The 26309-nt window shown below is 35.2% G+C and overlaps 2 protein-coding genes across 9 annotated transcripts; one reads left to right on the forward strand and one right to left on the reverse strand.

Annotated features, from left to right (window-relative positions):
• Positions 1-898: 898 nt before the first annotated feature.
• On the reverse strand, positions 899-13576 carry LOC127806867 (protein tesmin/TSO1-like CXC 5). Of its 2 annotated transcripts, XM_052344423.1 has the most exons (9): positions 12846-13576; positions 11422-11529; positions 10620-10679; positions 6907-7084; positions 4802-5161; positions 4394-4497; positions 4224-4318; positions 2313-2729; positions 899-1336 (listed from the first exon to the last, which is right to left on the reverse strand). In XM_052344423.1, exons 1-9 carry the CDS (start codon positions 13148-13150, stop codon positions 1089-1091), a joined length of 1875 nt encoding a protein of 624 aa, XP_052200383.1. In that variant the 5' UTR covers positions 13151-13576; the 3' UTR covers positions 899-1088. The 2 variants fall into 2 exon arrangements, with proteins under 2 accessions (XP_052200383.1, XP_052200384.1); XM_052344424.1 differs by lacking the exon at positions 10620-10679 and having other exon boundaries at positions 12846-13574.
• Positions 13577-15022: 1446 nt separating this feature from the next.
• Positions 15023-25780, forward strand: LOC127806678 (probable plastidic glucose transporter 2). Of its 7 annotated transcripts, none has more exons than XM_052344110.1 (16): positions 15023-15130; positions 16177-16244; positions 16766-16825; positions 18809-18915; positions 19529-19640; positions 19801-19868; positions 20044-20176; positions 20580-20679; positions 20788-20900; positions 21008-21101; positions 21570-21723; positions 21899-22042; positions 22140-22213; positions 24046-24134; positions 24821-24935; positions 25203-25780. In XM_052344110.1, exons 4-16 carry the CDS (start codon positions 18825-18827, stop codon positions 25383-25385), a joined length of 1470 nt encoding a protein of 489 aa, XP_052200070.1. In that variant the 5' UTR covers positions 15023-15130; positions 16177-16244; positions 16766-16825; positions 18809-18824; the 3' UTR covers positions 25386-25780. The 7 variants fall into 7 exon arrangements, with proteins under 7 accessions (XP_052200070.1, XP_052200073.1, XP_052200069.1 ...); XM_052344113.1 differs by having other exon boundaries at positions 19540-19640; XM_052344109.1 differs by lacking the exon at positions 16766-16825.
• Positions 25781-26309: the final 529 nt, after the last annotated feature.

Raw genomic sequence — 26309 nt, forward strand, 5'->3', positions numbered from 1 at the left:
GGAGACGAAAGAGAGGAATTAGGGGAAGAAGAGAAAAGCTTATGAAAGAGAGAAAGAAAATGAGGGAGAGAAAATAAAGAATCTTCAGGGAGAAAAAAAAAATTAACAAAATCTTCTTTCAATATTCTCAAAAGGTAAATATCTGATTACATCATAAGCCTATTTATAGGCTGGAATCCTGAAATCCTGACTAAAAAGATAATTAACCAAACTATAATTTATCTTCCTAAAGTAAACAAAAATAAATTCTAAAATCCAAAATAAAATAAGATAAAATAACTAACTGTCCTATCAAACTTACCCTAACTATAATTATCTGAACAAAGCAATAAAACTCATAAAAATCTAAATAACACCTAAATCCTAATATCAAACACCAAAATTTAATGATTCGAATTTCTCATCACATTCTCCTGCATCCAGTTGCAGAAGTGGAGATGAGCATATTTTATGCTGCTTACAGAGTACAATGAGCACCCAGAGGTAAGACAGAAAAATTTGTCTTCTGGGGTGTAAATATCATCAGGATCCAATGTAAAACAGGACAACAAATCTTATGAGAAATTCTTAAGTTATAAAATGATCAAAACAAAGACACTGTTCTTTGTTTATCAGTAATGGTTGGAAATGAGTTATCGGTACCCTAGGAATTCGTTAGTACAAGCTGAGATGGTCATTGGCATCCAGCAATATCTTGAGCAGTACATGATCACTGGTGCATTCAAGACATAACTGTTAAAGAGCTGTTTCATAATTGTTCAGTCTGTCAGCGATGTGAGTGGATTAATGATAGCCCTAGAATCTGGAAGTACAAGTTAAAATGGTTATTGACATCTAAATATGCCTTGAGGATTTATCTAACTCTACATTACTACACGAACTGTTAAAGAACTGTACGTTGAGGCTGAAAAAGTGAAATAGAATAGGTGTTAATGAATAGCGTAAGAAATGATTAGACAATGGCTGGTTCTAATGAGAGGGATAAATATGATCCTGCTGCTGCATCAAAGACAAGCCAATAATGGCTTAATGTTACAGAGATGCAGTACAGTACCTGTTGGTGAACCTTATTGCTAATTCCTTTACATCTATTTCTCAGTCTTGGACTTTGCATCCCCATTCTCTGCAGGGGATGGAATCTTGGAGAGCAGATGTTTACTTGAAGCAGTGGTTGCAGCAGTAACCATTTGAGGTGTTGCAGGTGGAGCAGTAAATTTTGCAATACCATTCCCATATGGTTCCTGTTGATGCCTTGTTTCGGTCCTGGTATGTTCAACATCATTGCTTTCGGGGTCTGTTAGACCTCCTGACTCTACCATTGATGAACACTTTGTTTCTGTAATGTCCATGGGAAGCTAATTAGTTCTAGGAATACAAAACAGAAACAATAATGCAAGTAGCTGGTTTTATAGGAAAGTCTAAAACAACCTACATCACGGAAGAAAGCATCACAATTACATTACATATATCACTTTGAATATCACAAGCAAAATTTTAGTGCCGTTCTCCCCACAAAACCATGACATTCTCCTGCCAATGCCAAATTTTGTTGGATGTAACCATTTTAGAGCACTGGAAATCAGCTCGCCTCCAAAAAGGTTTGAACCCTTGTGGCAGAGGAGGCTACTATAGGCTATAGCCCTTGCCACAAAGCCAACCCTGGGGGTTTCATGAATGTGCTTTATTTAGTAAACATCATATGCTGGAGATATTTCTAAGATTTTAAAACATCTTGAACCACGATATTCCTTTTAGTTGATGCATGATCCATGTGTATCTAATTTAAATGTCTTTCATATGGATGTGCTTTGTATATGATTAACAAAATACCATTTCTCATATACATAATGATGTTCATTTTTTAATAGGATAGTATCTTCATATCGAATAAATATTTCTATTTTTTTAATATTTTGGATTGTCTTTGCCTATCATATCTAATTATGGATAAGATATATGCCATAATTTTTATCACATCTCTGCTGTCTCAATTTTATCATATCAGCATATCCCATGTCTGTATTTGTGTTTGTGCCCATATTTCTAAGGCCCAACATATCTGAGCTCAGCCCTATCTACCTGTTTTAACAACCAAAAATGTATAATGATCATGGGCACAAAAGAAAATTAAACTGTTAAGACAGATATTATCAGCTTTCCAGAGTGTCATTAAGAGAAAATTTCCATATAATTCTTGCTCACAACAAATAGATTTTATAACCAAAGGAAGCTATGTAACTTTGCATTCTCTTGTTGCATAAATAGCATTTTAAATTTAGAATGAGGATGACAGAGTAAAGCTAGACAATTACCTTTTATTTCTCCTAAGGTGATAAGCCTGTTGAGACAATCTCGAAACTTTGTCAATACAATCCTTTCTTGCTCTGCATAAACCTCTGTCATGCCTTGCCCAGGAGGCAACTGTGAAGATGGGTTACTACCATGGCCTAGCAAAACTTTAGGAGAAGCAGCAGCCATGAACATTGTATCCTGTTCATCACACATCAATGCCAGAGTTCCAGGAGACATTGGCCGGCCTTTTGATGTATCCATACCATCTGAACTTGATTCATCAGGGCTGATTTTCTCAGCCTGGTTTGCGCTTGAGCAATCGTTAACTACAGTTTTTTCAATATCAGATTCCTTCTGGCTCTGTACCTGAGCTTCAGCTCCACCAAGGGAACTTTCCATCCGATCATCTGCCTGAATCTCCATTGCTTTTTTTTGGTCTGAAGATATCAGAATACAGCACTAAGAAACATTCAGGTACAAGGATGCATTTTTTATTGAAACAAGTGCAGAGGCACGGTTAACCCCTCCCCCCTCTTTCCTAAAAGAAAAAATAAGTTAAAATATCCAGTAACAGTAACAACCTTCTCTGTACGGCTCTACGGCTGAATAGTGCTTTTTGGATGACTTGGGAGAGGTGAGGTGCAGTGACAAGAATCTCTTGCCCTGCGTCCACAGGTTAGGTTGGGGGGGGGGGGCAGGCGGGGGGGCTGACTTCAGCAATTATTATGTGGGATAAAGATGCATATATTAGTCAGATATTATAAATGAAGTTTTTAGCTTTAGGTCAATAACCTACTTAGAAAGAAAATCATCAGCTAGACAAGTTTGCATATCCACACTGCTCATACTCAAGTTCATATCTCTACACAAGGTTTATCCTCATGTTGCACTTTAAAAGAAAACATAGGCTTTAGCAAAAAGAAAAGGAAAAAGATTTAGGCCGATGAGCAAAATAAGACAGATAAAATGTGTCTAGAAAAATATCTCCAAAACTAGGATGTGTAGAAGGAAAGGAAAATGAATATTCTTATGTAACTGTAAAATGAATAATGTCATTTTCTTTTCATTGAAAAATTCTTGTTCCAAACATTAGCCTCCTTGTAATTTAACTGAAAGCTTGAACAAACCAAATTCAATGCAGTCTATTGCTTTCTATATTTTCCATTTGGATCACAAAACTAGTATTATTAAAGCTTTAGCTTTATTAAAGTCATGCAATGTGATCAATGAAGAGTTCATATTCCATAACTATGAATGTAATGTAAAAAATAATATTTTAGTCTCTGCAGTTATGGTTGTTACAGAAGAGATGAAAGGCTTCTACAAATGATATTGAGAAAAAATTATCTGAGTTAGTTGTCTATGAAAAGTCGAGATGTGTCTTCAAGTTAGGTAAGTAAAAATTTCAATTTGAAGTGCCACTTTTCTTCTCTTTTTAGTATATCACAAAATTTTTTGGGATGTAGGTAGGATTCAGTGTCCCTGAGATGTTCTAGTAAGGCCTCTAAAAGAATATTTTGAAGAGGGTAATGTTAACTGAAGTAAAAAACAAGAACCTTCAAAGGCTAAGTAATAAATACTTCATCACAGATCATTCATAGGAAAATGGGAAGTATAGCTCGGAGAAACCGCTTGAGGAAGTTATTTCATAGAATGATTTAGAGGAAGAGGCCACATTACAAATATATACACAATTATTCACGTGGATGCTTACTAGAATGAAACCCTTAAAGGATAACACCTCCAAGAGGATTCAGTCAGTGTTCTGTTAGGAAAGGGGGTACCAGGTAATGCTTATTGTATGTTACTTTCAAAACCATTAAAAGATCTATAAAACAAATAAAATACTCTAAAACAATAGTTGCATACATACAAAAAGAAATATTGAAAAATCAGGTAATATCAATTCCTAATACAAATTCCACTTATACCTGCAAGAGTCTTGGCAGCTTCAGCTGAAAACACGACCAAAACTGAGCAGAGCTCCTTTAAGTCCTGATGTTGAATGATGTCTGCTAAGAGTGACCTTCAATCATCTTACACCAATTAGTTCAGGAAGCAAGAATTTGATTGAAATTTACATGAAGACTATAACATATACCTGTATGTAAGTTTTGATAGGCCCAGTGTTGCATTGTTGCTGACCCGTGGAACAGGGATGGAGGTCATGGAAGGACAGTGAGCAGAAGCTTTTATGTGGTTAGTCTGTTGAACATAGAAAAGATACAGCTAAATGATCATATTATGATGGCTTGGATGCATAATGTAATGGTCCACAAAAACATGTAACAATACAAGGCCCATTTAAACAGAAAAACATTCCCCACACTGACTAAATACAGTTCTTCCCAGTAAAATAAATCAATAGTAATATGTGAAAACATATAAACAGCTGATCTCAGCAGATTAATGTGAAAGGGAAATCAAATAACAATTATCATTAATCAGCCTCTCATTGGCTAACCAATGCAGAGATAGCCTTAATGGAGGATGCAGCCATTAATTGTACCTGCTGGTATTGTGCAAGCCTGTGAACACATGGATCTCTGGCAGTTGGTGGAAAAAAGAGCTCTTGACCTTTTCTTTTCTTGGACAATGGGGGAGAACCATAGCCTGAAGAACCAATAGCACCAGTGATGGCAGCATTTGCTGCCTGTTGGATATATGCCATGTTATTGGCATGGTCTCCATGGAAAAGAGCTTGCCTCTCTTCACTACCTTCATAATTTTTACAGTCCATGCATTTACAATTTTCAGAGCAGAGAATATTAGCCTGGAAGCATTCACAGTACTTTTTCAGGCAGCCTGATTTCTTGCAATGACATCCCTTGTTGTGCTTCCCCAATACCAGGACTTCCCCAGCTTCCTCCTACATATATTTTGAAGTCAGTTCGAATACTTGTCAACAATAGTCCAAGGAGCAAACCATCTCTAGCTATTTATTAACAGCAATAATTACATATATGATGAAACTTGTTCTAATAGCTTATTCATTAATATTTCTATTCCATTAGTTTATGCATGAAGCACTCATTAACAAGAAAAGATTATAAAAGCAAATCTTAAAGAGAAAAAAAAAAAAAAAAAGTTGATGAGAAGCATATTTTATTCTGAAAAAAAAAAAGTGAATAGCTAACATTACACTTTATCATCTTTCTCAAATATCTTACTTGATGAGAAGCATATTTTATTCTGAAACAGTAGCAATCTTACATAATAATTAGTCTGTAAGTTGGAGACAAGCAACCGGTGTTGATCGGTATGCATTTGCTCATCTTTTCAATCAGTCAGCTAATCCAAGACTTAAACAGGCTGGAACTTCACAAGAGATGAGCTTCTAAATCTGATAATCAGTTTCAGCCCACAATCCATTATAATAAGTGAAGACACCATGAGTGTCAATGTAAACTATTACATTTTCCTTTTTCTCAGAGTTTTTACATTGGAAACATACCAAAATTAAAGGGCACATATGGTTCATGGGATAAGGATGGGACAAACTGAGAGATACCATTTCTACACTCTCGCACTGTGGGAATCCCAGTCAAGCCTCAGATTCCATAGAAAATACAGAGAGCCTGATAGGGTGGTGGGATAAAAAACAGTGGATGTGTTAGCCACGCAATAAAAATGGAAACAAACCAACTTTCCCTCAAATAGTGACACAGACTCACTTCATCTAGTATATTTTCCTATATTACAGATTTAATATTCCATGATAATTCTATTTCATATTCCAATTTATCTAAACTAACAGTGTAACTATTTATTTCATTGGCCATCCATATACATAAACATCTATATATTTTAAATCCATGATCTTATACAAAATAATTTTTAAAATGGTGCTACACATATGTTGTACATATATAACAATTACATAACTGAAGTGAATATGAATCTTAGTTTTATAAAAATGTAACAGAAATTATTTATGACATGGTACATTAATCAGAATACAGTTACATATATATACACATATTCTTCATATAAATTAGAGGATCAACTACATGAATTTTAACTCACTAATCATCTCTATCTATGAACATATCTTTTGTAACACCATTATTTCCCATGTCATGCCTAAGAGTTTCTCATCAAATTTCCTTTTAATCTTCTTCTACCTCACTTGCTACAAACTTCTCCCGTTCCATCCACTCTCCTCACAGGTTGTCATTATCTTGTTAATTTTTATTATTTCCTACTCACATTACAGGCCACAGAATGGCTTATCATTATCTTGTTACTTTGTTATTGTAAAAACCAATGGATACATGTGCTGATATTCCTGTTTTACTACTCAAAAAAAGTAATGGAAATTTTTATCTTTTATTTATGTGTAATTACCCCCCAAAAAAGAGTGAGTTTTCAATTTTAGACCTAACTTTAATTTTTTCAATAGTAGCATCTTACTTTTATTTAGTTTCAATTATGGACCACTATCCTCCCCTTATGGATTACTAACAGCATTGACAGTGAAAGTAGCTCAATTACTAATATTTAATTACGTCAAATCCATGTCATATGCAAGCACAAGGTGATCTATGTATTTATACCTAAAAAACTTCATAAATAAATTTTCATGTAATCCAAATAAATAACATATATGCATACCCTATTATCCCTGCTTCCATGTGGACTGCTAGCAATTTTTGGCCTGAAGGCATTTGGATTACGCTCCAGGGTAGCTTCAACTGCCTCTCGCCTGGCAGTGTCATTTTCAACATTGTTGTGACAATTTACACAGTTGCAGCCATCACAATATACTCCAGATGCAAAGCACTCACAGTACCTGACCACAGTATAGCCAGATTTTGAAATCATGCTCCAGACACTTAATAAAATTTAAAGAAAGACAAAAGAGCAAGAGAAGAATTCCAAATCAGTTATGTTTTCTAATTACTCAAGAGCATAAGCCTAGCCCTCTTGATTCCCTAATGGACTACCTTAGCACCTAATATTTCAATAATGCACAAATTATTCATGGTGTATCTAATAGTGTTAATTTCCATGTTAGTAACTTTCCATGATAACAAAAATAATTGTTCCTGCACACATAAGTATTTAGTCTGGAAAAATTACTTGTGCAAACAAGACACAAATGCATAAATTAATCAAGCATAAAGAGATTAAGGGCCTGTTTGTTGCAGCTTAAAAGCTGCAATTTTTAGCTTCTAGCTTCAAAAAAGTGGGAATGTAGTGTTTGTTTTAGCTTATAGAATTTTAGCTTATAACTTCTACTAGCTTTTAGAAGGAGTAGAAGCTAGCTTTTTCAAAACTGAGGTACCTCAACTTCTACAACTTCTGCTTAAACTTTTACATTTTAATGACATTTTTGTGACAATTTTGCCCCTATTTTTAACAAATAATTACCCTCCTGTCCACGTAATCAAGGGTCTCTCTTCTCCACCTCCACTCCATTTTCATATCTCTTCCTCTCTCTCGCCATCTCCCTCTCTCTCTATACTCTAATTAATTTTTTTATAACACTTGAAACTTATACATATACACTAATTAATTTTTAAATTATAATTCTATAACTACTAAGGGTATTATGGACAATTATACAAAAATAAGTTATTTTACAGCTTATGATATCAAATACCACAACTACTTAACTACAACTTCTGAAAAGCTGCAGCAAACAGGTTCACAACTTATTAAGTTTTAAAAGCTATAATCTGATAAGCTAGAAGTTATAATCTCTCTAATTAAGTTGCAACAAACGGGGCCTAAAGCTTAGTAGATGCAACATATACACAAGTTCATAAAAATGAGCTTGTCAAGATTCATAAAGTGACTAAAATCTGGGTGAGGCATGTATATTATGGTTCAGTGAGTAAACAAAATGGAAACAAGGACATGCCATACAAGTATGCAATCATCTCTATATTTCAAAGGCATTTCAGCATATACAGCAGGTTGACTCTATAATCAAGGTAAACCATAATGGTCATTAAAATATCAGAAAGCAAACTCCATATGAACACCTATGCAAAAATATGGGTAGGGAATCAGGACTATTTTCCTTTATTCTAGAATTTTTGCTGAAAAGAGCTCCAGGCATCACATTATTCAAACCCTTTCTGTGCCTTTTCAAATCCAAAAGTAGTAGTAAGCCATAAAATAATTCTAGTTCCCACCAATCACCTGGTCATGCATGCAAAATTTGCTTAGGCAGAAGGTCGGAACATGGAGGAATTGACTAACCCATGCAAACCTAGTATGAAATCACCAATTTCTGAAAATATCAATTGTTCCCAGGAACTTTGCTGAGTATGATTTGGATATCATAGAATGATGGAACTAAATAAGGCAATTAACCATACAGGCATTGAATTTGTGAGAAATCAAATCCATGGAGAAACATTCACTACCAGTGTTGTTAAAGTAAGTTTAGGCAACAATAAAGTGCAAAGTGCAGTTCTAGGGCTTTTTCTTGTCAAAGCAAAGCACAAATGAGAAAGCCCAGCTTAAGCGCTAAAAGCACTTGCTTTTTTGTTAAGTGCAAGGCACACTTAAGCATGCCTATTTACAGTTTTACAGTTTAAAAAAAAGAGTTGTTACTGTGTACCCTAATACACCAAAATCCACCCATCTATTATATAAATTTCTTGCAGAGTGGTAGAAGAGAATGATTCAACCAGCTTCAACTTCTAGTTAGCTGCCAGATGGCACTGATGAAAAGATGATGAGAACTATAACTCCAATGATGAAGATGACTTTCTTAATCTAGACTAAATAATTGAAAATGAATTAAAAGACCCTCTTTTTTTTTTTCCTCTTTTAGCTTGAACTTTTGTCTTGACAGTATTATCTAGTAATTTAGTTACAAATATTATATTTTCTCTTTACTTTTTCTAACATTTGCGCTTTCTTTTGATTGAGCATGGGCTTGCGCTTAAGCTCTAGAAGGCCGTTGCACTTGAGTGCACTTAGAGCCTTTAAAAACACTGCTGAAGATTACATAAACTGGAATAGAGGAAAATAAGGCTACACGATTATAATCAGGAAAGTGGGCTGTTGGATACAAAAATTTTAGAAGATGGTAACATTTGTTATGGTTTGTAACTGGGATGGGTGCAAATTGAGATGGATAACCATATCATAGATTCCCATAACTAGTTCTTATGGTCCCTTACATATATATGAGTAGAACCATTAACCTAACCATATCATCAACCAAAAACACTAAAGTTTTTAGTTCTAGTGGGAAGTTTTATGCATTTGGAACACCCTCTAGAATTCATTACCTACATTTTACTAAAAAATTATACTAAAAACATGAAAGGTTAACCTTAAATCAATTAAACTTTTCTCCAACTACTTGAGATTATGATTCCTCTTTCCCCATTCAGCTTTAGAGAAGGCCATAACTTCACTTCAACGACAATGTGTCATCGTTTTCTTTTATTGTTGAGAGTAAAAATAATAAATAACCCTCTATTTAACAACTTAAGTTTTCAGATGAGATAGCGATTAACAAATTAACATGATATCAAAGCAGGCAAACATTCATGAGTTCAAACCTCACTTCTATCCAATATTTAAATAGTTGCACGTGCTTGAACTAGTTACACAGTGAAGTCTAGCCACACATGAGGAGGCGTGCTGAGAGTGAAAAATAACAATATGAATGATAAAATTAATCTTCTGTTTAACAGTTTAAACTTTTAGATGAGCTGGTGGTTAACAATTATCTCCTCCCAAGTTTATTCTTGTCATCCTCATTGTGCTGCAGTATGTAAATGTAGCTGGTATGATTATTATTTTTTCATAACCATGAGTTCTATTAGTCTCCATTCTCCTAGCCCCAAAAATCTTGACTATTTTTCTCTCATTTTATCTTCAAGAGGCGCTACCCCTATTTCTCATGGATTTGTTCATTCCTAATCCTATCTCTCAAAGTTTTACCACACATCTACCTCAGGTCCTCATCTATGAATTTGAATATGTTATTTACCACTGGCAGACTGCAAGTTATTTATATATCTTCTGTTTGCAAGTTTTTTCCTGTTACCTCTCAAGAGGCAATTTTCCATGTTTACTTAGCAACTTTAAACATTCTCCAGCAGGTTTCACAAAGGGTATTGAACAAACAGAGAAATAAGCTGAACAGAACCCTCACTCAAGTAACTTAGAAACAGTTTACTTGATTAAGAGGACGCTTACTTGATTGACAGGAAGCTTGTTCACTTATTGATCTCATGAATGGGGAATTTATACAAGAAATATCCTAAAACATCTCCTCAAAAATAGGAAAGAATTTAAAAACCATTAGAAGATAAAGTACATCAGTTAAAGCAGGTCTTATCCCTTGAAAATACCTGCCTCCTTTTTCTTCGGACTTCTTATCTCTTGATTCTAATCTCCAACCAACCTTATACCTAGTCTTGGCCACAAGAGAAGTGATCAGAATTTAGATTTTGAACCCTTATCTCTTTATTCTCGATATTCCAATTAATTTGAATTCTTCAACAGTTATGAATAAGCACTATTATCAGCAAAATCTAAAAGTGCATTTATTTTTTGCCATCGAAACTAGTTGTTACATGCTTGACTAGGCAGAAAGGACATGTGCTTGGTTAAGCTTCACGATTCCACCACTTCATTTGACTTTCTCAGTTACCAAGCCTACCCCAAGTAACCAACTTCCTTATTTAGTTGCTGGTCAACAATTTGTTCAATAAAGAAATATGTCTCGACAGGGAATGGAACACACAAACACATAGAAGAGAATAAGAGAAAAGACTGGGTTGCCATATTTGGATACTGTAAGTACCGTACTTCCAAAGTGTTAAAACCGTCACCAAAGTGTCTAACTCCTGGCTCAAATTATTTGTTAATTCAAGCCAGCAATATAAAAAAACTTGTCACTCCTTATTTTAGAAGGAAAAGGCCATAGTTGTATGCAATGAATTTTCATCAAAATAACAGATATATGGAAAATAATAACAGCAGCTCCAAATTTAAGTTGAAAAAAGAAGAATGTCAACTGTAACCCCATGTTAACAGCTATGTGAGACCAGAAATGCACAATTATTACAGAATAAGAGAGAAAATATTAGATCTTTGATGGACTCTTTCACCACATTAAAAAAATTATAAAAAGGAGTAGCATGTACTTACAACTTCAAGCATCGTGAGTGTTTACAGTTGCACTGTTTTTGCTTCTTTGGAGTATTATCTTTTACTTCAACATTTGTTCTTGCCCGAACTCTAGGGGATTCTGACTTTCTGAAGAAAGAAACAATATATAGTTAGTAAAATTTATATGTTGAGCAATATCAAGGTTTGGGCACAAATTACATTCCTTGAACTACATATGTACGAGCACTTATATATCAAGTTTCTCCCAAAGTATCTTAATGCATTAAGAAACAAAGACAAAATTAGTATCAAAACCCATAGGATATCAGTTGCATGGATATTGTAATTCTCTTCTTGTTTCAGATTTTCTTGAAAGGAACATAAATAAATGGTTGAAAAACCCAGTGCTGAGTCATAATGCTATTAGACAAAGAGACGGCTAAAAGAATTCCTAGCCAGTGACAAGTGTTCCTTTTTTAGGAAGACGAGGCTTGCAGAGCAGGTTATATACAGTGGACAGAGTCTAGAGTGCTTGTGTGCAACTAAATTACGTCAAAACAAATAAGGAAATTTCCAGATGTAAAGCATCTCACTATGGCAGCTGAGGATGACTTAATAAGTGTCACCCTCCATCATTGCTAAGGCTGGTTCTTCCATGCAGAAAAAATTCAAGTGGTGTCAAAAATCAATACTTCTATCCAAAGTAGAACAAATGGCACTGAAAAGCCAAATACAAAAATGGAACCTGGAAAAGAAAATGCATCCCTATACACCGACATCTGTAAAATTTCTCCAAGTTTCAAAACAAAAAATCATTTTCTGGTTTAACCATATTATAAGATATTGAACAAATTTGGTTAGCAGAAAGCCAACTCCACATTGATTTCACACCCTCCCTCCACCCAAAGAAACCAACTTCAGCTTCATGATAAGAAACCTCCTAGTCTAAACATAAAAGGCATACAATTCGTTCAGATAAATTTAACGGTTCATTTTTGAAAGGCCATTTCATATGAACAAAATTAATAAGAAGGTTGACAGGAAGAGTGTACTAAGCATCGCATGATTGTGCCATACATTGAGAAAAAGAATTAAAATATTAATCTAAACCTCTCTGAGCATCTTAAAAACTGGATCATTCATATAACAAAATGAAACCAAATTTTCCATGGAGGGAAATAGATCATCAAAACCCTCGAAACAAATTCAAAAGAATCAATTTCCAAGTCGAAACTTTTCATATAAAAAAAGATATATTTTATTTTAAACCTCTATGAGCATCTAAAAACCGGATTATTCATATGACAAAATGATAACATCTAACCAAATTTTCCAGGGAGGGAAATAGAACATCAAAACCCTTGAAACAAACTCAAAAGCATCAATTTCCAAATCGAAACTTTTCAGGCAAAGTTTGAATCCCATCAATAAAAGAGTAACAGAATGAAAAATTGCAGACTTACACGGGCCGTATTGAGGGAATAGGCGACTGAGATTGTTTAGGCACCAACAGTGGCTGTTGCTGCGACTGTGGTTGTGGCGGGGGCTGCATCTGCGTAACCGTCTGGACCTGCGAACGCGGCAGTAACATCGGGCGAGCCGCCGGCTGCTGAGGGTGCTCCGGCAAAACCACGGCCGCCGAAGCACCGCCTAATCCCGTGAAATCCAGCTGCCTCGCTAGCTTCTTCGCGGGGAAATCCGACGCCGACACCGGCGTATCTGATTGAGCCTTGTTCGGAGGGACTCCCCCTCCTTCCACTTTCTCCATAAACTTTCAAATTCACACCCAAAAAAATCAGAACAATCACTCCCAAATTTCGCTCAAATTCACTGATTCCTCTCCAAAACCGCACCAATTCCACGCATCCCCTCCAATTCAACACCTTTCGAATCGAGTATCGCTTGAAACACAATAAGAAATCGGAAGCTCTGCCAATTCGCAGCTGAGATTTATCTCGGATTCAGACTGAAAATTGACTAATGTTGGCCCAGAACAGACGCGAATTCAGCAGAATCAACGAAACCTCAATCCTCACCCGCATATACTTATGCGTATCTGTTGCAGAGAGAGAGAGAGAGAGAGAGAGGAGAGGGAGACAGCGTTTGGTCAGATGTAGTGAGAGAAATCGAGAGGAAGGGTACGAGAGAAAGAAAGAGAGGAAGAAATAGGCTTCTCTTTGCTCCTCCCTCTCGAGCTTTTGAAATTCAATTTTGTAAATATTGGACGCTCATGATCGCGTGGTGGCATCATCGTACGGTTCCTGTTGAAATCTACTATCAACGGCTGCAATTCATAGAAGGCTCGAACCTCATCGATCAGCCGTCCGATGTGAAGACCTCTCTATCTTCCGGGAAATCCATACTGCGGTGCACCGTCATCACGTGTTATCCTAACCATTAAGCGCCATCTACACCACGCATCAAAAAGTGCCACGCCGATGAAACTCACATGTCTCCCACGTGGCGTCACCAAAGAGGATTAAAAAATTAAGTTACGGTGGACTCTGGAGCACCGTGTAAAATCTCGGGACGAGGGCGTTTTCATAAGATTCTTCTACGTTAAAAAAAATTACTAAAATCACATTCGCGCTAATGAGTCTACCGAGTTGTTGACTTGAGAGGAAAAAGCAGGTTGTTGGATGAACGGCCCAGATTTTGTATTGTGTATTCGAGGGAATGAATGAACGGACAGGATTTGGTCTGGAGGGTATAACGTTGGCAAAGGAACGTAGGCTAGAATTATTAAATTTATATTAATCAGCAGCTCATGCATTCACACGGTCGTGCGTTTGTCCCAAACAATACACGTAAATGAAATAAACTATGCTTTTCAATATATTAGGAATTTTTTTATTAACTTCCCCTCGAAATTATAAAATAAATTATTTATTTAATTTTATTGAATCTAGTGACAAAACTCTCAACCTACTTTCTATAATTGTTGATCGGTAACTCTCAATTTTCTTTTCGAGATTGTCGAATGGTTAAGATAAATTATCGACTACTTCTTAAAAATAAATCTATTGATTTTGTTACATACATTCTAAATCAAATGTTTTAAGATTAAATAGTTAACTGATTTTTAAATTTGAGAAAATTGTCAATTAATTTTTTAAATTTTAAATAATTCAAACTAAATTAAAAATAATAATTTTAATTAGTTTGATTTAATTATTTTAGTTTAACCAAAATGTTACTAACCAATATCTACATTTGCATTAAGAGAATATTAATTATCATTTATTGTACAATACTTTTAGTCTTATCAGTTTTCATTAAATTTAGGAAATAATAAATAAAGAACACTATAAATTATAAGTAAAAAATTAAAAGATTTTAAGTGAAAATATACTTTTTAAATAGTGGTATTTAATAATTACAATATAATTTTTTATTTTTATAAATAAATATTAAATAAAGATAAAATCTTGATAGATTGTTTCCCACACAAGTAGTTTTTGAAATAATTCCTGGAGATAAGTAGATTTAACAAAAACTCAATAAAAAGGGCAATTCAGTGTAATTTAGAAACAGAAGGGACGTCATTGTAGTTTAAGAATAGTTGAAGGGTACCGAGGGTAATTTACGGTGTCTACGATTCATTTATAAGAAGCGGCGAATCCATCGGTGGTCGGTAGAATTTCATTTGGTTTGAGTGTTGGTCCGAGGACACGAATCTAAGCGCAAGATTTTGCTCGAATTTCTGTTGTCTTGGCGATCTCTCTTCGTTGATCGTTTCGTGCTAAAGGTAATGAGCTTCGTGTAATCGCATTCAAGTTCGATCGGTGCTAATGGCTATGAGCTTCGTTGATCCTTGGATCGAACTGTTATTATCCATGTTAGTCATGTTTCGAATTTGTTATGTTATGCTGCAAAAGATCTCTGAGATTGCTCTATCAGAGATCTGCCATTCAACCCGTCCAATTGTCCCCCAAAGATATTGTCGTGATCTCCTGAGTTGAGACGAGATGTTGTAGCGGTGAATGCCATGCAGCGTTGCATCGGCCTTGTTCTCGTCGAAGAACCAAAGATCACTGAAACAACAAATACGGGCGCATGCTATACGTCGAATTAACAATTTCCGTACTGTTGCAAAAAAAAAAGGGTACCCGGACCATCTCCTTGTAGATGTACGGAGCAGCAGCGGCTTGACCAGTAGATCATTTTCTACATGTCATGCTTTATGTGCGCACGATTTTTGCAGGATATTTTGTTCTGCAATCAACTTTCAAATACATGTAGAATACTTGATTGTCAAACAAGTGAAGACGATCCTTCCCCTTTTTTTTTTTGGCTCGGCTAACCGTGACATAGAATTTTAATGCTTCTGAAGTCCTAATATATGTACATATATATTACCAGAAAGCTTGGTTTTTTAGACACCATTGCTGTTGTTGAGGGGTGAGGCCAACAAAGTGATTTAAGATTCTGTAGATCCAAGACATAGAAATAGAGGGAAAGGGATTTGTAATTGCTGGAGGACGGTTAAGTATCAGAGGAGAGAATAAGCTAATTGTCAACCATGCTACATCAAGTAATGTTTAAGCTCTTGATGGTGTTGTTTGTGTAGACAGTTCACAGTTGATATAAATGTAAGTGGAATATCATCTACAATATCTTTCAAGCTATTTAGAAATTTTAGTGTTGTTGCATAGATTTAGAGAGCTAATTCCTTGGGTTCTTCTAGGTCATCTTTCCACAGCGCCATTTACTTGCCCTCTGTCCTTGTCTTAGACTCTCTATATTATCTACTATCACTTCATTGTTTTTCTTCTCATATTTGTGGTTTCCCAGGTAATAGATGTGATTTCGAAAACCAGAAAGTATAAAAACTCAAATCAACGGAAGTAAAAATTTACCTTGTAAGTATATTTATACATTTATCAGTACCCTGATTGCAAAATTTATGCTCTACATTTCCTTGCAGGTATATAGAATTATGTGTATGCATAGAGAACCAAAGGTAGAAAATAATGTAGGAAATCACTATCTTATCACTCCTTTCTTAATGATACACAAAGCTATAATGCTCTGTCTCTCTATATGCAAAGAGATGTGAGTTAAAGTACCTTCTTCCTTGTTGGTAGATAGACTTGTAAAGGTATCTTGATCTCATGGTTGTTATTTCTTCCTTCAATGTGTAGACACTTTATAAAAACATGGAGGAGAAGCATACAGATGTGATAGGCATGTATATAACCTGTAAACTCTTCTTCTTACAATCATGATAAAAAATTTTGGAGATGATTGGATGTACATATTTGTGTATGATTGAGTCTGGTCTCCCTTGTTATACCACATTGCATGTATTTGTAATGGTGTTTCGTTTATAAGATCTAAAATTTGCCTTCTAGAGCTAATTTTTGCTTTGCTTGGGCATCAGCTAACCTATTAGATTAAATTGTTTGGTTGCTGAGAGAAGCAGAGACAAGACAAATTAAGGGTAAGTGGAAACTTTCATTATTGTTCCCAAATTTCCCATAAAATGAACACTGAAAACCTTTACTCAACTAAAAAGTTGTTGCTTAGAAGATTCACGTGTTTTAACATTACATAATCATTTTGGTTGTTATGCTTTCTTTTTCTCTTGTTCCAACCCATGCCCTCCTTCCTCTTTCCTTTTCGGATGGAACATGAGTGGCAATAATGAACCAATGCTTCATTCTGCTTTAGAACAACAAAAATTGCACGGAAAACCTTAGTCCTACTAGGTGGGTCGACTAAATGAATTATAGGTTGTTGCTCATTTCAATCTATGGTCATATCTTCCGAAAGACCCATATAACTTATATACTAGTTAAAAGTCTCCACCAATTTTTCTTAGTCTTCCTCTGCCTCTTTTATTAAAGAATTATTCAATTCCATTCTCATATGTCTCTATTAATCTTATTCTCACATAATCAAACCATTTTAATTGAGTTTCAGGCATCTCATCTCCAATAAAAGCCATTCCAACTTTATTACGAATAAACTTATTTCTAATTTTTTTTTCTTTTCTTGTTTGGCTACGCATTCATGTTAACTTTTTCATACTTGTTATGCTCATTTATTGCACATGTAGGTGTTTTACTGCCCAACATTTTGTGCTACACAACAAAGTTGGTCTTATATCCATTTTATAAAATTTTCCTTTTAGCTTTAACAGAATTTTATCATCAAATAAAACACCAAACACACTTTTTCATTTTAACCAGCATGCTTTAAGTCCATGGGTAACATCCTTTATTAATCTCTTCATTTTTTAGATTGATCCAAGATATCTGAATTGTTCTTTTCTTGGAATGACTTGATTTTCAAGTTGTACGACAACATCATCCAACCTTATATATTCAGTTTTCAATATGCTTTACTTAAATGCTCTAAAGTATTCCACCACAACTCAATCTTAATATTCACTCCTCGTTTTGTCTTATCCACCAATACAATGCCATCAGCAAATAGCATACACCAAGGTACCTTTCCATGAATATGTTTTTGAGTTCATAAATTACTAGGGCAAAGAGATGAGGGCTTAATGCTGACCCTTGATGTAATTCAAGTGTAACTGGAAAAGCAGTATGTTCTTCACATGTTCTGACACTAGTTTCTGTTCCACGATTAATTTCTTTATAACTTGTATATAAGCAATTTAGACTTCTTTTTTCTCTAAGACCCTCCATAAACCTTCTATAGGGACATTTTTTTTATAAATGCAACATATAAATCCTTTTATTTATCTCTATACTTTCCATTAGGCATCTTAGTAACTATATAGTTTCCGTTGTTGACCTACTAGGCATGAAACCAAATTGAAGGTTTATTTTCCTAGCCTTTGCTTGACCACTCTCTCCCAAAGTTTCTTAGTGTGGCTAATTGGCTTGATTTCTCTATGATTTTCACAATTTGACGACCTCCTTTATTCTTATAAATAGGGACTAAAGTGCTCTTCCTCCACTCCTCCGACATCCTTTTTGATTTAAGGATCGCATTAAAATGCCCTCTTCTCTCATGCTTCCACATAGATGTTATTTGGTCCAACCAATGTACTAGTCTTTATCTTTTTCAATGCATGCTTTATTTTGTTTGGACATATACATGTAAGTCCAACTGGTGTACTATTTGTTACCTATAGAACATGTAAGTCCTATATTCTTTGAAGTTACTACCTTCATTGAATGAATTTGAGAAATACTCCTTCCATCTCTCCTTTATCGTGTCTCAATCACTAGTATTTTTTGGTTGATTGTCCATATCAATGTCGAGCAAGTAATCCTTCCAATACAATGCTTCTTTCTATTTTATTTCCTAAAATTTCATGATGACCCACGTGGTTAATTGTCCATGTCAATGTTGAGCAAACACAATACGACTGTCTAAATTTTGTGAAACCGAGCTCACTTCTATGGAATTTAATCTTTTTCACATCTTACGTGACCTGGGTGTACAGATAATTAAGTTGTGGCATGTGGGGCCATCTGCGTGATGCTTACACCGTCTACAAGCGTGTGCCATCCAGGGAGCATGCTTACTTTATAGACGAAGAAGAAAATTCAGGTAATGTGTTCATTTCTGAGGTAATTGAATGTTGTGCTTAGGTACCAGTTATGTTCTTGTGGGCCCTGTGGGCTCAATTGTTGAGTTGAGAGGCTTAGTCAATTTCCTTAACATGGATTTGCATGTCCAATAATTTCTTCTAATCGGAAAAATAGAAAGGTCTGTTGCACAAAATGTACTTCTAAGTAATTGCGCCATAGATCCTATGTCTATCTGTATGAAGAAGAAATCATGTGAAGAAAGGGATTCTTATTTGTACAAATGGTACTTCAAACTTGGATATTTTGAAGTTTCCACTATAGTTATGGAGTTCAACTAAAATTTGCAATTATAATTTATATCGTTACAGGTCTGCAAGTCAATAAATGGATTTTGTTAATCTCTGTGATCTCCTTGCAAGATATGACTCTCATAGATTTGAAAAAAGATACATTTACAGTCACGAGACATGTTTTGGATAAACATAAATTTTATTGACACGTGGACTGTTAAATTGGAGTACAGACTTCCTGATAATGTCTATTTTGATGGAGTGAATGCTTTCTCTCTCTCTCTCTGTCTAATTTTATAATTGATTCCAAGCTGTTGGTCTGAATTCTTGTCTGTGTTTTAGCTCATTTACAGAGTGGTATGGGGCAAGAGACCATGAATCCTTCTTGGAAGCCTTCTTTCCCACACGTAATTGTGGCAACTATAGTTTCATTCTTATTTGGCTACCATCTTGGGTTAGTCTTTGATATGAACTTTCTCTGTCCTGCAGTTTCTTCTTATCCTTATCTTTTGTATCTTTTCTCTGCCATATCAGTTTTTATTATTTCTTGTTAAAAAGGAATAAGCAATAACTAAAATTTCTGAAATGCCATGTTTGTTCTTTTGTCTACACAGAGTAGTTAATGAGCCACTTGAAAGCATTTCCAATGATCTTGGTTTCACTGGGAATACCTTGGCAGAAGGTAGCACACAAGCTAGATATTTCATTTTTTTCTCTTTTCACTTGAACTATTTGTCTTCTGTTATTTGTCTCTGTAATCCACATGAAGAAAAATGAAAGGTTCTTATTTTATTTCATTATATTTTTTGTTCCCTTGATATGGGTTCTATTTTAATTGCCAATTTATGTCACTGAAGGTCTTGTAGTCAGTACATGTCTGGCTGGTGCCTTTATTGGATCTCTACTCAGTGGTTGGGTTGCTGATGAGTTTGGGCGCCGTAAAGCTTTTCAGTTGTGTGCTTTGCCTATGATTGTTGGTGCTTCTATCAGGTAATATGTCCCGACCATATAGTTAACACCATCCTATTATTGCCTCTTTATTGACTGAATTTATAGATTCTATACTTGATAATGATGTAATATTCTATGCCTGTTCTCGAGTGGGCATTATCCATGTATTTCATGATGATGAGGATAATGTTCATTATCCTCCTATCCTTGTACTTGTGGAGTGGACATGTATTTTCTCTCTTGTTGGAGGATATTAATAGTAGAAAAGCTCCACATAGTCTTATCTTCTTGGTACCAATACCTGGGAAAATCTTCACATTTTACCTATGAAAAAGAGATTTTTTTCTTGGTATTACATTCTACTTAAAACTTTTTGGATGTTTGTTTGTGTTCCTTTCTTATCCTCTTCTAGTTAAGAAAATAATAATACATTCTCTTCCAGTGCAATGACCAACAATTTGGAAGGTATGCTTTTTGGGAGGTTTTTGGTTGGGACTGGACTGGGTGTGGGGCCCCCTGTTGCATCTCTATATGTCACAGAGGTAAGAACTACTTACATGTTTCTAAGTATTTATTTACCTTTTGGTAACCTATATTGGTTGTTATAGCAGTTGATGTTTCTTATTATGTTTGCTTATTTGTTCAAGCAGGTTTCTCCTTCTTTTGTTAGGGGTACCTATGGAAGCCTTATTCAAATTGCAACGTGTCTTGGACTAATGGGGGCTTTGTTCATTGGGATTCCTGCGAAGAGCATAGATGGCTGGTAAGTAATAGAAGGAATGTATTGTTGAATGCCTTTGATTTCACTATATTTATTTCTTTCTGTCAACACAGTTATGGCTTAAGAATTTCAATTTACTTTTTGGTCAGGTGGCGTGTATGTTTTTTGCTATCTGCAGTTCCAGCTGCAATACTTGCTCTTGCCATGGCATTCTGTGCTGAGAGTCCTCATTGGCTGTACAAGGTTTGCTGTCTTGTACATGTATCATTGTTCTGCAATTGTCTTTTGTATGGTGACCAATGCCCATTGTTTTGAATGGATGAGCTGCCAATGATGGTGATGTCTCTTGATGTATGAAACAAAGAATTGAAATGCTTTGATGGAAGTACTGTTAATATTCTAAAGTGGATATTCCTGAAGTTGAGATAACATCCTCTCTTCCTATCTTGGGTTGGAATCACTCTGTTATTTCATCACAATTGCACAGAAACTTATCTTGATCAACATTAGATTTTATTTTGTCGATTACTTTAATTTACATTTGGTTTTTCATCCATTAAAATTATCTTATTACTTATTTTTTCTTCCTGGATATTTAATATGAAGTGATTTCAAATTTTGAACAAATATATGAACTATACCAATTGCTGTTTGTTGAATTATGTAAATATGCTATGTGGAAAGTGCTAAAAGGGTATCATTGTGAAATAGCAAGGACGAAGTGCTGAAGCTGAAGCTGAATATGCAAGGCTTTTAGGAGGGCTGCATATCAAATCTGCAATGTCAGAATTGTCTAGGATGGACAGAGGAGATGAGACAGATGGCGTAAAATTTTCAGAATTATTTCATGGTCGTCATTTCAGAGGTAGCCTGACACTTCTCTGACATTTCTTTTTGGGAATGCTGAGTTATTTCATTAGTCCTTTCTGTGTACTATTGAGGGTCACATGACAATGCAAATACCTGCTTATATGTTCCCTCTCTCTTTTTCTATCTCTCTCTCTCCAAAATGCTTTTGTATTCACTCCTTCCTTTTGCAGTTGTTTTTATTGGGTCAACCCTATTTGCTTTACAACAGCTATCTGGAATAAATGCTGTATTTTATTTCTCTTCAACTGTATTTAGAAGTGCTGGAGTGCCATCAAACCTTGCAAACATATTCATAGGAGTTGCAAATATATTAGGTATATTTTTGTTTCTCAATAGCTCCCCCCGGCCCCCTCCAGCTCTGCAAATGGAACTTTATTGACACTTTCTTTTAACAACTATAATTTTCTTCAGGATCTATTATTGCGATGATTTTGATGGATAAACTGGGGAGAAGGGCTCTTCTCATATGGAGCTTCTTTGGCATGGTAAAGTTTCCTACTTTTAGTTTATGAGCAAACTTGCTTGTTATTATGCTTTGTATTACATGCTTCAAAGCTCAACTTTTAATGCTACTACCAATTAAACAGACCTGTGAATCTTGCAAAAAAGTTTATAGAGTTGAAATTATCCGAAGTGAGTAAAAATTACTAGTTTTTATTGGGATTGATTTTGTGGAGTCTGTCAGCCTTATGTTTTAAACTGTCTTGGGATATAGGATGTGTGCATGTGACATCTCCGGCAATAAGAGTAGCCAATGATACCAAAACCAATGTAGCTATAGCTGGACTCTTTAGGGTTCACTACAAAATTTTGGCTTTCTGGCTTTCTAAGGGTTATAGGTATCAGGTTGCTGTGTAATACTGGAGAATGGAAACTTCCCATATGCTTATTCTTCCATTGTGAATTGCCCCTTGATCTATGAAGAGTTAAGGGGTAAGTAAAGGTCTGGGGCTTTTACAGGCTAAAAATTGCACAATAAGACAGGAAAAGAACCAAGATGAAGGTGAAGAAAATTTAGGCCCCATCACTAAATTTCCTTACACCTAGCTTAAGAGGCACATCGCACTCTCTAACATGTACATGGCTGAATCACATTGTGCTTAAAATCTCTATGCATGATAGATTTCTTACAACCCTTAACATATAAATTATTGAATCTGCACTTGTAATGAATGGGCACTGCCTTTTTATTAGCCAATTTTTTACTTTTGAAATTGCAATTTTACCCATATGATTTGTTTCCCCAGGGGGTCATGTAATGGATTCTGATTAAAAGACTGGAAAAAGTTGGTGTATGATGCCATAATATTTTTCAACACAAACACATAATGTTCTTGTGGCTGATATGCCTTTCTTTTTTAGCATGAAGCACGTGTGGAATTTTTAAGGTGTAAAAATGGATAAAAGTTATACAAAATAAGCCCAAGAATCAGATGGTGGAATTCAAAAGATGAAAAACGAGCTATTTTCAAGGAAAAAAGCGTGTGGTGGAACATATTGGGCTGTAAAAGGAGAGACTAATCAAATGTGGATTGATATGACTATTGCTATTCAAAATACGGCAAAAATGGTTCTACAAGAGCTAAAGAGAAAAGTCTCAATCAAGAAGACTCTTGGTGGTAGAATGAAGAGGTACAAGGAAAAAAAATCAAAACTAAAAGAGCTTGCTATAGGACTTTGCATGAATACCATGATGAAAGAAACCTAAGAAGGTATATTTTGGCTGAAAAAGAGCCAAAGGAGGCAGTTAGTGAAGCAAAATCAAAAGCTTATGAAAATTTATACCAACAACTTGACACAAAAGATAGGGAAAGAAATATATATATATATATATATATACACAAACTAAGGCAAGAGAAAGAAACACAAGGGATTTGAGCCAAGTGAAGTGCATTAAAGACAAACCAAAAGTACTAGTAAGTGAAGGGCCTTAGAGTTATGTATGTAGCCAACCCCACATTGTGCGATTAAGGCTTCGTTATTTTGTTGTTGAAGCACATGGACATTGAAACTGACAGATTCTGTTCACGTTGCACTTTAATTCAAATTACTTAATGATTATGCGTGATTTTTAGATGTTAAGATGCATATGAAGTTTTGTAGTTTTCATGCTAACTATAGGAGGTAAAATATGTATTATTTGTGTACACTTCTTAATTTAGATGTTATGATGTCTTATGGCTTGCTTCCATTACATGTTACATCATTTGTGTTACAAGCTTTTCAGAATTGTTACGGGTACCTAATTTTCTCATTCATATTTTTTTTCAAGAAAATTAATTGATTCCTCAAACCTAGGATTTTTATGTTTTTTCAGGCAACATCGATGGCCCTGCAAGTGACTGCAGCCGGCCTCTCTGCATCAGGCTCAGTAACTTTATACATGTCTGTTGGTGGCATGCTCCTGTGAGTATCATTTTGGCAAGCATTTCATATAACGAGATGCATGTGTTTCCATCTATGGATAAAGATATATGTAAATCAGGCTCTGAGAAGCATCATCTTGTAAAGTTAACCATATGGCAATGCAGTCATTTCCTTCTAACGTACCTTCAGGGGAAGGATTAAATCTGCAAGATTATTATGATGATTATTATCCTTTTATTTTAAATCTGTTTTTTGGGTATAATCTGAAACTAGAATCCCCATATAGTGGAATAAAGGCTGGATATCTTCTTCTTGTTGTTAATCTGAAACTAGAATAGAAGTACTACCTATAATTTAAAATTTGAGACCTCGAAAATGATTTAAAATCTTTATGGTTTTTGTACTCTAACCTGGCCTATTTGATTAAATAGCCTTTCATCTGACTGAAGTGGGTATGTTTTAGTAAATCTCCGGGTATTGGCAAAGAAAAATTAAAAGAACCTAATAATGGGCAAAAAGAAAGAATCAAAGACCGAGTTATATTCCTGTACTTCTGTCAAAAATTGTGGGTAAAAATCCAACAGTTAAAAGTAGCCATTCCTTATTGAAACATGGTAATTGTTCCTATACCATGTCTGCTGCATCTATGATTAGCAAATAGCAGGAAAGGTTGAAAGAATGCTTGTACACTGATTGGATGGAGTATATTGAACTTCTACTTGCAGGTTTGTCTTCACATTTGCCACTGGAGCTGGTCCAGTACCTGGTCTCCTCCTATCAGAGATTTTCCCCGGCCGGATTAGGGCCAAGGCTATGGCGGTTTGTTTGTCTGTCCATTGGGTAAGACACTTCAGTTTCTTTTTCTTTTTCTTTTTCAGTTGTTCGTTCCCTGTCACAAGTGTTAGATTCCTCTTGTAGCTACGTGCTGGACTTGCGATCTGCGAATTATCCAAAAGAAAAAGAAGGAAACTTAGAAATTTTTAGATGTTAGGGACCTCTGTTTTTACCTAGTTATGAATTCACTTAGGAAAAAAATTGCAAAATTAGGTGGGGTCTTGGGGGCTCTTTTGCTTCTTTTGACTGTTGGAGCTTTGCATTTTCCTTCAGGTGTTTAATTTCTTGGTGGGCTTGCTGTTCTTGCCTTTGCTTAAGCAACTTGGGCAGCAGCTCTTGTACTCTATTTTCACCACTTTCTGCTTGATCGCACTGGTTTTCGTGAAGAGGAACGTGATGGAAACCAAAGGAAAGTCCCTCCAGGAAATTGAGATAGCTCTTCTTCCACAAGATTGAAAGTTGCAGGTTTGTGTTTCTAGCTGATGTCCACAAATGTGCTGCTGCAACCATCCCAACACGGATCACAAAAGAACAAGATTAGAAAGACTGAAGCATTGGGTGTCTCCTGATTTGGCAGCCATACCTTCATTTGCCACGGGCCCCCCTAACTCCGGTGCAAGCGTTATGCTTTTTGGGGTCCCGTTCCGACATAGAGGGGTTTAATACGGTTCGTGTTCTTATGGTGCTGTCATCTCTTGTATTAGTAGATCTAAGTGCTGGGCAGGAGAATGGATTGAGGTTCATCCTTTTTGCAACTGTTGATGGATTTAAGACCTTTCGTCTGTAGTTTTGGCCACTCCAATGCATATTATCTAAAGAAAAGAACATAATGCTGCTGTCTCCAGTCATAAGTCACAAGTTGTATCTGGTTTTCTTCTTGTTCTCTCTTCCTGCAATCTCACCTTCAAAATCTCAATTCAGCCCGACTCTTAGATTCCAATCAAAACAAAATTATCAAAACCTTATTTATCCTAAATATTGCCAAAAGTAGTTCAAACTTGATAGTTCTAATATTGTTAAAACTATTTTACAATTTCCTTAGGAAGTGTATAAACTAAAATTCACTGGTTGGAAGTCTAAAGTGACTCTAAACTATTCTTGAATTTTTTTAAAAAATTCCATGGTCAATATATACATAATTTATAAAAAAACAAAATAAAATCATTTAGATCTGAATTAGGGGTGAACAAAAATTTTGGTTAAAGGGAATAATCGAACTGAACCGGCCAATTTGTAGACCAATTTGGTTTGATTTTCAAATTTAAATTTTTTAGTTATTTCGATCTGATTCAGTTTTTTTATTGAAAAAATTAAAATAATCAAATTGACTGAAATATTAAAAATGTCTTTTTTTTATATCAAAATTGACAATTCAATTTA

The sequence above is a fragment of the Diospyros lotus genome, chromosome 7 (assembly GCF_014633365.1).
Source record: "Diospyros lotus cultivar Yz01 chromosome 7, ASM1463336v1, whole genome shotgun sequence".
NCBI classification, from domain to species: domain Eukaryota; kingdom Viridiplantae; phylum Streptophyta; class Magnoliopsida; order Ericales; family Ebenaceae; genus Diospyros; species Diospyros lotus.

Excerpts from the sequence above, each read along its gene's own strand:
- LOC127806867 (XM_052344423.1), bottom strand. The coding sequence starts at position 13,150 with ATGGAGAAAGTGGAAGGAGGGGGAGTCCCTCCGAACAAGGCTCAATCA. Across the intron at positions 4,498-4,801 it reads GGCTTGCACAATACCAGCAG|ACTAACCACATAAAAGCTTC; the intron begins GTACAATTAATG and ends TATGTTCAACAG. Across the intron at positions 4,319-4,393 it reads CTATCAAAACTTACATACAG|GTCACTCTTAGCAGACATCA; the intron begins GTATATGTTATA and ends AGATGATTGAAG.
- LOC127806678 (XM_052344110.1), top strand. The coding sequence starts at position 18,825 with ATGTGGGGCCATCTGCGTGATGCTTACACCGTCTACAAGCGTGTGCCA. Across the intron at positions 19,641-19,800 it reads TTATTTGGCTACCATCTTGG|AGTAGTTAATGAGCCACTTG; the intron begins GTTAGTCTTTGA and ends TTGTCTACACAG. Across the intron at positions 21,724-21,898 it reads TCATGGTCGTCATTTCAGAG|TTGTTTTTATTGGGTCAACC; the intron begins GTAGCCTGACAC and ends TTCCTTTTGCAG.